This window comes from Oncorhynchus mykiss, chromosome 28 (assembly GCF_013265735.2).
Source record: "Oncorhynchus mykiss isolate Arlee chromosome 28, USDA_OmykA_1.1, whole genome shotgun sequence".
Taxonomy (NCBI): domain Eukaryota; kingdom Metazoa; phylum Chordata; class Actinopteri; order Salmoniformes; family Salmonidae; genus Oncorhynchus; species Oncorhynchus mykiss.
In genome coordinates, this window is record NC_048592.1 from 15,331,090 (window position 1) to 15,342,253 (window position 11,164).

An 11,164-nucleotide genomic window follows, 5' to 3' on the forward strand; every position below is an offset into this window, starting at 1 on the left:
TAATTACACTAAACATACATGTCCACACACGAGTCATTCCTCAGAATCAGATTTTTTTTAAAATCAGGATTTAGAGAAGAAAAGGCATTGGTTGAATAGTAGGCCTACGTATGTTCATAAGGTTGTAGTGGATGGTAGCTAGCATTTTGAAAATCCACATTTCAAAATTTTAACCAATAGGTTATCTCAAATGTAATTCCGTTATGATTATTTGTCAAATGTATTCTGTAACAAATATGTAACAATATGTTGATATTAGTATGATCATATTATATATTCGATCCCAATGGAAATTAATCCTAAAAGCACCAACATATTTAAATCTTAAAACCTCCAACGGGGTAATTTCTGACCCAAAATTGATAATGATTTGCATTTGTAAATGCTGAATATAATACATTAGATGTATTCATGTGTTTGTCATTTATTTGTCAACAGTGAATTCGTTGAATTCAAATAGTAGGCTGTAACAATAACAATCTATCTGTGTATTAATAACAGTTATATTAAGGTTTATAATAACAAAAAATAACAAACAAAAAATAAAACACCTAATTTGTCATAAAGAACTCAAAGACAATTTTGGGCAATTGTAGTCCCAAAAGATCTCCCACGCTGTATACAATCCCTATAGGATTTGCGATATGCTGCATTGCATAAACATTTAGCCTACCCTTGAATAAGAATTAACCCAAACAGTTTGAAAATAGATCTCTTTATTGACTTGCTGCAGCGAAATCTTTCGAAAACTCAAGGGTTTAGATTTAAGTGCAAATAGGTAAAGATAAATCGGAGTGAATGTGCATGTATTTTTAATTAAACACATTTAAAGTAGTTGTATTGCATTTTATCCGTGTTGATAACTTATACTAAAACACTAGTCTACAATATGAATGAAACGACACAATTAGTGTACTTCTGAATGCATCATGGCATGGTGACAGAGTTTGAAGGAAGGCTGACTTGAGATGTCATTGATCAACTATATCCAATAGCTGTCTGAGCCGTCCTTGACAATGGCAATAAGCTACATGTAAGTATTTTTTTTCTCCAATTTTTACTCCATGCACTTTTTCATTTCTCCTGAAAGGTGCTATGGCATGGAAGTTCTCACAGACAGAGTGACTGACATATTATATACTGCCTACACCCCCCCCCCCCCCCCCCCCCCCCCCCTCCCATTTTTACAGGTCTTGGCATCTGGGACAAATGACAAGGAAGCTTATGGCTTGTATATAGTAGCTGTGTAGTTGTTGTGATCCTCATCCAAGATGGCGGTGGTCTTAACGCGTTGATTTCACAAAACGCATGGCTTGACGTCCTGATAGACATTCTGGTGATGGTGATGTAGCTGGTGGTAGTACGATCCACTGGCAGTTGGTGGGTGAAATGAAGAGATTCCGTTAAAGTTCAAAACAAAATCTTTCCTGTCACATACTGGCGATGAATGGTTCGAGTATCGAGACAATCCCGCTGCAAACAGATGGAAGAGACGTGACAGTCAAACACAAAGCTTTTTCAAATACAAAACCAACTTGTTCTAATGCAAAAAAATGAAAGAACTCCATGGCGCCAATATTTGGACGTTGTATTCATGCCAATTATTTTTCTTAAATGGTAGGCTACATTTTTCCCAAAACAACTGCATGCAGATTATTTAGAGCATACATGCAAAATACAAACGATTTCATGAAACACACATATTTATTTATATATATATATATATATATATATAGGCTACATCACTTTTAAAATAATAGATCATTTGTAAACATAAGGTTTTGAATATTTTCCTGGAAAAGTGTCCTTGATATTTGCCATGAATACTTTGCTTTCTATTTAGTGTTGAATTATTTTACAAACATCATTTGTATTTGTAATGAAACTATTTAATTCAGTGATATTATTGTTCATATTTATATGTGGTTTCTTATGGAGACCATTGCGCACAAAGGTCACAGGCAGTTATATCTATACTGCCCAGAATCAACCATATGTACGGATAGGGAAAACATACTTGGTTGTTGACATTACTGATGTAGTTTTATGTATTATATTATTTGTGTATTTTTGTGTATTATACACATAATTAGTATGTATTATACACATAATTAGATGTTGACATATTATTGCCATGGCACATATTGGTGTTTGGCGCATTTTCACTTAGGCCTATAGCCTTGAAAATGAAATCTAGGCTACAGTTTTTGGCCTTACTGCTATTAGCCCATACAAACGCATTGAATAACAGCTTCACTACATGGAACAACATATAGTCCCCCCCCAAAAAAAAAATCTAAAGGAAGCTTGTACATTTTTGTGTATTATTATATACATAATTAGGTGTCGACATATTATTGTCATGTCATATATTGGTGTTTGTAGGTCCGTCTGTGGCTGAGCTGGCCAATAGCCTTGAAAATAAAAATATAGGCTACAGTTGTTTTTACTTCCTTGAGAGTGATTATGTTAATCTTGGAAGTAGAATTTGCATGAATATTACTTAATTATTTGTGTTTTTAGTTAAATTGTCATAGTTCTACAATTGTATTTTATTCATAAATGGACAAGCAGAACAATGCCAGTGTTGCCTAACTAGGCCCAATGCCCCCTTCCCTATGATTCGCAATCAGCAACTGCCCATCTCGACTAGGTCTACTTCCAAATAAAACAGTAGATATAAATACGCACGATTTAATGCAAACTGTACATAAGAGTATAATATTCATTACTTGGTTGCATATGTTATAATTGGCCATATAGTGTGCCCATGCAATTAAATATTGTGTTTGCCTATTAGTAAAGTAAACAGGCTTACTTGAAATATCAGATGAGTCTCTTCCGTTGTGATGGCGATAGCTTTGCTCCAGAGAGTAAGGGGATATGCTCGAATGCAAGGCAGAGGATGTGGGACTGTTTGAAGCCAGGGATTGCTGCTTGATGTATGGAGACACACCTGGTGATGTCCAGTGTGACGGGACACTGGTATAGGGAGAGTGACAGTCCAAGGTGCCTGCTGCCATCGCCGCCGGCGATGAGTGCAGAGGGCTACTACTGTTGTCTGGGCAGTATTCTCCATTAGACGACACCTGACAGGCAGCCATGTAGGTGGACCCGGGGCTTGGCGACATGTGAGGAACATGATGCCCTCCAGCCAGCCCGTCGTAGCTCCCTGGCACCGTGGTCCCCATCACGTCCAAGTTGTAACCATTATGACATGCCAAGGACGCAGAGGGGTTCTGGAAATCGAAGTTTTGGGGCAGTATCGACGCGCCAAAGCCGATGCCATTCATCATTCGATACATGGGTTTCAGAGCTTGGCATTTCCTACGGAATCCGCGAGGTCTGCGACGGAAGGACCCCTCTTCGAACATAAACTCGCTTCCCGGGTCTATGGTCCAGTAGTGTCCCTTGCCTGGTCTGCCGAGGCCCTTGGGCAGTTTTATGAAGCACTCGTTTAGAGACAGGTTGTGCCTCACAGAGTTTTTCCATCCCTGGTAAGACCCTCTAAAGAAAGGGAAACGGGCCTGAAGAAACTGATAGATTTCAGCCAGAGTAAGCCTCTTTGTCGGGGAGCTTTGGATAGCCATCACAATAAGAGCGATGTATGAATAGGGCGGCTTCTCAGGACGCCTCAAGCCAGAGTTGCCCTTTTTCCTTTTGTTCGACGCATTTGGTGAGCTCTCCGCCACTGGCTGTGCGCTCATCTGAGTGGCGTGCATCACTCCGGCTGCTGGGCTGGATCTCAGAGGATGAGACGAGTCCAGATGTTGCTGTGAGCTCTCAGTCGTCATGTTTGCGCCCAAATTGGGACACAGAGGAGTATGAGTAGCCTATAACCAAGAGGATGACCAATGCTCTTTTTATTTTTGCACTGACCTGAAAAATCTAATGAGAGCAGTATCCTACACCCAATACTTCAGTCAATTGCTAAGCATAACTCCTTCAGACGATCTAAAATATGTTTCCAAATGTGATAATTGGAGAGGTTAGTGTCCAGTGGCGATTCACTGCGCGTTTATTGCAGTTCTAATCAGCTGAGTATCGGTGTGGCGGCTGCTCCTCCTCCGTCTCACTGTGGCCATCGCTGGCAATAATCCTTTAAGAGGGGAAACATAAAGCTCCTCGACTTTCTTGCGCATATCCACTCGGCCAAACAAAACTCGACCACCTATCAATTCTTAAATCTCTCACTGCCCCCTAGATCCCGGCTAAATCCCTCCAAGAAATCGCCAGGAACTCGAGACCCACCCTCTCCCAGATCTGGCCCCGGTCCAGCAGTCCAGACATAATTCTAGCAAGAGCCACACACATCACAGCACAAGCTCAGAAGACTAACAGAGACCTCTTCCCACCCACTCCTCACAACTCTCATACACGCAATTAAACCATTTATCAAACTCATTTAGACATTCCAGTCAACAGTGCAACACGCCAGAGGATGAAGGCAATGGTTCCAAGTTAACCATGAATGAGACATAAACATAACGTAGGCATATCCTATTTACTAGCATTCTAGTTTTAGGTATATACAGTACCAGTCACACCTACTCATTCAAAGGTTTTTCTTTATTTGTACTATTTTATATATTGTAGAATAATAGTGAATACATCAAAATGATGAAGTAACACACAGCTAAAATAAGCAAAGAGAAATTACAGTTCATCATTAATTTAAAACATGAAGTTCAGTCAATCAAGAAAATATAAAAAACTTTAAGTTTCTTCAAGTGCAGTCGCAAAAACAAGCAAGCGCTATGAAACTGGCTCTCATGAGGACCGCCACAGGAAATTAAGACCCAGAGTTACCTCTGCTGCAGAGGATAAGTTCATTAGAGTTACCAGCTTCAGAAATCAACAATTAACTGCACTTCAGATTGCACCTCACACATCTCAACATGAACTGTTCAGAGGAGACTGCGTGAATCAGGCCTTCGTGGACCTTTGATAAATTTGAGAGGTGTGATGGTGTGGGGGTGCTTTACAGAGTTCAATAAACAGACACATCACAGCATCAACTGTTCGAAGGAGACTGCGTGAATCAGGCCTTCATGGTCAAATTGCTGCAAAGAAACCACTAAAGGACACCAATAAGAAGAAGAGACTTGCTTGGGCCAAGAAACGAGCAATGGACATTAGACCAGTGGAAATTTGTCCTTTGGTCTGATGAGTCCAAATTTGAGATTTTTGGTTCCAACCGCCATGTCTTTGTGAGACACAGAGTAGGTGAATGGATGATCTCCGGATATGTGGTTCCTACCGTCAAATTTGAGAGGTGTGATGGTGTGGGGGTGCTTTGCAGGTGACTCTGTCAGTGATGAATTTAGAATTCAAGACACACTTAACCAGCATGGCTACCACAGCATTCTGCAGTGATACGCCATCCCACCTGGTTTGCGCTTAGTGGGACTGTCATTTGTTTTTTAACCAGACAATGATCCAACACACCTCCAGGCTATTTGACCAAGAAGGAGAGTGATGAAGTGCTGCATCGCCACAATCACCCGACCTGAACCCAATTGAGATGGTTTGAGAAGTTGGACTGCAGAGTGAAGGAAAAGCAGCCAAGAAGTGCTCAGCATATGTGGGAACTTCTTTAAGATTATTGGAAAAGCATTCCATGTGAAGCTGGTTAAGAGAATGCCAAGAGTGTAAAAAAGCTGTCATCAATGCAAAGGGTGGCTACTTTGAAGAATCTAACACTTTTTTTGGTTACTACATGATTTCATATCTTATTACATAGTTTTGATATCTTCACTATTTTCTACAATGTAGAAAATAGTACGAATAACAAAGAACCCTTGAATGAGTAGGCGTGTCCAAACGTTTGACTGGTATTGTATATATTCATATATACAACCTATTATGTATAAAGCCTATGATGTACTTGAGGATAGAAAAAAAGTCATGGAGAGCGGAGAACTACAGATCACAGTATTATGCTGCACAGTCAGAGCTTCTTAGAGCTTGTAGTTTTGTCTAGCAGAGGTCATGGAGAAATAACAGTCCATAGTTGTCGTGTTCATTTGTTCGGGGCTGTTCAGGATAGTACTTTGACATGAGTGGAAACATGATTTTTCCATCAGGCGCTGCCAGCATACCACACACGGCGCGCGAGTGTCAGTTTACCTCCTCGAACCATGGATCATATCCCTCGAGAGATTAATTAATTACACAGATCCAAATGAGGTCTTAGAAAAATAGGTCCAATGGATAATTTGTATAGTAGCTTATGATGATGATTCTGATGTTATTCTGTTGTTATTGTCGAAGAAGAAACCATGCATGCCTTGGTGCCCATATGCTAGGGGACATTGTGCTGTGCGTAAGCATGCATAATGCTTGTAAGGAGAAAATGTTTGGCAAAACAAAAGAAGGTCAAACGAAAGCTGGTTGCATGTGTATCCTCTCCCAATTCTTGATCAGGATAAGTTTAATTTCAATATAAATCACTTCAGGAGATAAACTATATACAAATCATCGAGGAAAACTGAGACATGTATAGAAGACAAATATAGAGATTTTGAGTTTAACTTAAATACAATTTTCACCCAACTGCATTTAATGTATTACTTGCTATAAGGCAATACAGGTAAAATTACAAAAACAATAACGTCAAAGATTTAATGACGAAATTGAAAATATTTACAGACGTGGTTTTACGAACTTTACGTACCCGTTAAATGTTAAATGTCTAATAACAGTATAGTACTTTAACCCAACGACTTTAATGCAACAATTAAGGGACAAGCTCAAACTCTTAACCAAACAAGTATGTCGAGATAAAATCATTTCCCCTTATAAAATCAAAGGTAAAGAACATAATCTCCTCATAATTTCCGGCAACATAAAAACTAATAAACCCGCTGCGTTCAGGACGCACAGCTGGTTTAAAGGACTTTTATTTTCTCAGCCACAGAAGAATACTTAGAAGGCTTTGAACATTTTGCACACAGAACGAGAGATCCTGTCATAACGTCTTGGTAAAATCGAAAAGAGTTGTTTTTCAGCTGTTAATGTGGACTGAAATCCACTTGGATAGGCTATTTTGCGATTATCTCTCCCCTGCTCATGTGTCTGGACTTGAGGCGACGGTTATTTGTAGCTCCAGACAGAAAATATAAATACTGAATGTCTGTATCCGCTCACAGGGAGCTTCTCAGACACAGAAAAAATAAATGCCGTATTTCTGCCCCAATAGAGGGACCAATTTATAATTAGATATGTGCCACACTAATAATGATACACATAATTTCTTTAATTAACAACATTATGGCTGTATTATTATTATCCCAAGCTATTTTGCCAATAACGATAGTTATTAACAATTATTGTAACGCAGTAGTAAGCCTAAATATGAATTGGCCTACCTCTGATAGCCTATTTGTAGAGTTGCAGAGAGTATGCTACTAAGGGACCTTTAGGTAACAATGTTATCTTAAATCTAGAATTACGTATGTGAAACATTTGAATGCGTAAAACTAATGTTATTGGACTATATTTAGTGTTAGGCCCATTCCCTTTTCGCAACCTTATTCGTCACCTCAGTCCCTTCTTTACCTTTTATCCTTCTATCTTTATTTCCATTCTCTGGCCTCTTCCTCCCTTCCTTTTTCTTCCCCTTTGGTTTTGGTTAGACTATTCAATACATACATAGTCTAGGCGAGACGATACTAGCCTAAACTGTAAATGGAATAGTAAGGATATTTACAACATTATCAATGTGCTTCATACAGCACATCCACTGTTTGAGAGCTCACAATGATAGGCATATACGTTTTGACTGACAGGTCTCAGCCAACGAAGCTTTACTCATGTCCCAATCAATTTCAATGTGACAGCGCGTGAATAAGAAGCGCCTAATAGGCCTGACCAATATGTCACTTCAGTAGTAATGACAATGCAGTGTATTGAAATTAGGTGGATATTACACCAAGTTGATAAGGCAATTTTTTATTTAGTAGCATAAGTAGTAGGCTACAAAAGGCGGGTAAACATTGGGGAATGTAATGAGGGATCAGGCACCTGCAGGCCTAAACCATACACCTGTCAGTGTTTGTGTGGATAGATTTGCATTTTGCCGTTTGTCTTGAAAACAACTTGAGGGGCAGATATCTTGTTTGTTCACAATCTATTCTATGCGATATGAATTCAATGCAACAAAATATATATCAACATAAAAACACATCACAATGTCAATGTAAAAGTTACTCTTTATTCAAAATATGTATTCTGTTTAAACAAAATTAAAACATGTATACAAACTGCTCGACTTGATCACAAAATGCTAAATGTTATATTGTAGATTATAAACTGGGTGGTTAGAGCCCTGAATGTGGCTGACAGCCATGGCATATCAAACCGTATATCATGGGTATGACAAAAACAATATTTGTATTAATCTAATCACATTGGGAACCAGTTTATAATAGCAAAAAGCCCTTAACCGTGGTATATTGGCCATATACCACACCCCCTTGGGCCTAATTGCTTTGGGAAAACGCCCCCTTAAGGGAAATGTCCATGTTCTGACAGAAAAAAAAGCAATGTTTTGGTAATATTTAGATATGTGCATATTGGCTATACTTAGGTAAACACATTTTGAAGGGAAATAAGTGGGCAGAATTAATTAAAACGCCATAAAGTGGGCATTTTGAACTCACTATCCCTGCAAAATGCAACCCTGATGATTAGTGTGTTAAAACTCATTATATACGTTTTATTTTAGATTTTTTTTGTAATTGACTCTTAAAAGCTAAAGTTTAGGTATCTTATTTTTTTATTCAAATACATCGAAAATATTTTTTTTTAAACTGCATTTCTCACTATTAATATCCTCAATATGATGCGGTTTGAATGTACTATTTTTATTTTCGCACTTCCTAACTCTCAATGAAGTTACTTATGGAGGACATGGATATGATTTGGAAAATTCTAATATAGATACCACTGACTTGCATTGAATTATCCTGGGGGCATTTTGCCCCACTGGAGTCACTCCTGACTTAAAAGTTGAGGTGAGACATGACATTTTTTGTTGAGCAAGACTACTGGCATCCAGGGGAAGTGTTAAAAAATGAGTGACATGAAGTGGTTTCTTTGAGAATTACAGGAAGGGGCGTTTAACCCCAAGTTACCCTAAACAGCATGATTTGAAGGTCAAGTGATTCGACAATTCAGTAACAATATTTTTAACAAACCAACAACATAAATAGCCTATAATCTATACACCATGAACTGTATGTACACTGTATAGCAAAAAAAATGCTCTTGTTTTAAAGGGAAATTACCATAGAACATCAAAGCAACGAAATAAAGCCTACTCCTCCCCACAGGGTGCGTCGATCCATACAAAAATGTCCACATATAAAAAAAATACTATACTCTGTGACCTTGTCCAAATATAAGGCAATGAAATAAAATGCATTTTGTTCATACACAATTACTGTCAAAGTACACCAATGCCAACACAGTGTTTTCATTCTATTTGCCACACCACTCGAGTCCATTACGAAAGAATACTGTCTATTTTGAATGGGTGGTAAACGTCAGATCCTGGAGTAGCCAGCTGCTGGGATTATCTGGTAAATGTATGAGCCCTTTTATGTCAATTTCAGAGCCGCGAAACTATCTTTTCGATGATCTATCTCAGTACAATCCACCACCATATGCCCCCAAGACGTGCGCAGCGTATGAGTCAATATGAAACATCGAATGGGCGTGATGCGGTAAGGCGACTGATGGTCCTCTCACAATGTGGGGCATCATCTGAGTGTAACCGGGCCACGGTAACGCACCAACGGTGGGAGAAACATCTGCCCACTCCTGTCTCTTGAACGGTTTGCTGAGGATACTGTCTATAGCGAAGGAGCTGGAGAACTTGGCACTGCTGGCTGGTGGTGCGGGTGTTGTGGTGAGTTGCGTGTCCTCGTCTGTACGATGGTCAGACACGTCCTGCTCTTTGCCTGTCTTTTTGTTGATTCGCTTTCTCCTGCGTCGGAACACTCCGTCAGCGAAGGTGTACTCGCTGTGAGGATTCAGCATCCAGTAGTTGTCCTTTCCCCATGGTCTAGACGGGTCCCGGAGGACCTTCAGAAAACAGTCGTTCAGCGACAAGTTGTGGCGCACGGAATTCCTCCAACCGGTGTAACTGCCCCGGAAAAAGGGAAACTTTAACATCAGATAATCATTTATCTCCGCCAGAGTCAGACGCCCCGACGTTGAGTCACGGATAGCCATGGCAATCAGTGCGATGTAAGAGTATGGAGGTTTTGGTCTCCGCGTGTACGGTTTGCCTTTGCCATCTGCACCTGGTGTGACAGGTGGCGGGCTGTGCGCTAGACAGTCCCCATCCGAACCCAACTCCTCCTCACCAGAGACAGGCGAGCGGACGCTGTTCTTAGCATCGCTGCACAGCTCCACAGATTTCACCTCATAGTGGTGGTTTCCACAGAAGACTTCAAGTTTCATGTTGTCTGTTTAAATTTCTGCTTTACTGCGAGTTTCTATCCAAAGTTTATCCGATGCCCAAGTAAAAACAGGCACGTCGCCAGAAGAGCTCAGGCCTCAGAGGAAGTCTCGTCTTGTTTGTAAAGGTGTCAAAGCGCAGAACGCTTTCAGTCAAAATATCCTATAAGTACCCGAGGAAGTTTATACCTTTGGCAGCACTAGAGCTCGTCTCACCTTCCGTCTGTCTGGTGGGCTGTTTATAGCAACAGGCTCACCTCAGGACCAACCCAACGAGGCGGGGCTTGATAATTACATGGATATTTTGGAACAAATGAATATCATGCACTCTCAGTGTTTATGACACATCATAAATCATAACAGTCATTTTGATCTATTTTTATTTAAATATTTGTTTGACAATGGAATTGCGTTGAGTAGCCCTTTCACCCTCGCTTTCCCAGTATAACAAGACAAGTAGGAATAGGCTACATTTCTTACCTGTGTAACTCGATCTCGCTGTGGAGGTAGACACCGCTGGAGTACTTCACCTGAGACAACAGGTGGCGTGCGTTTCATTTCCATCTGTTCTGCCTCGCATGCAATCCTTATGGAGAGTTATACCTGACTTATCATCTTTTAATAGCATATGAATTCTTCAAATGTTTCAGTTTGGCCGATCATATGTCTGCAGATACCTGGAATAATACCCTATTAT

General features: G+C 39.9%; 2 protein-coding genes across 2 annotated transcripts; both read right to left on the bottom strand.

Annotated features, from left to right (window-relative positions):
- Positions 1–1,177: 1,177 nt before the first annotated feature.
- On the bottom strand, positions 1,178–4,278 carry LOC110508623 (forkhead box protein F2-like). Its single transcript, XM_021589275.2, has 2 exons — positions 2,819–4,278; positions 1,178–1,473 (listed from the first exon to the last, which is right to left on the bottom strand). The coding sequence occupies exons 1-2, from the start codon at positions 3,792–3,794 to the stop codon at positions 1,298–1,300; spliced, it is 1,152 nt and encodes a 383-aa protein (XP_021444950.1). The 5' UTR covers positions 3,795–4,278; the 3' UTR covers positions 1,178–1,297.
- Positions 4,279–8,195: 3,917 nt separating this feature from the next.
- LOC110508624 (forkhead box protein Q1) lies at positions 8,196–10,710 on the bottom strand. The gene has a single exon (XM_021589276.2). It carries the CDS (start codon positions 10,468–10,470, stop codon positions 9,649–9,651), a length of 822 nt encoding a protein of 273 aa, XP_021444951.2. The 5' UTR covers positions 10,471–10,710; the 3' UTR covers positions 8,196–9,648.
- Between the last annotated feature and the right edge of the window lie 454 nt (positions 10,711–11,164).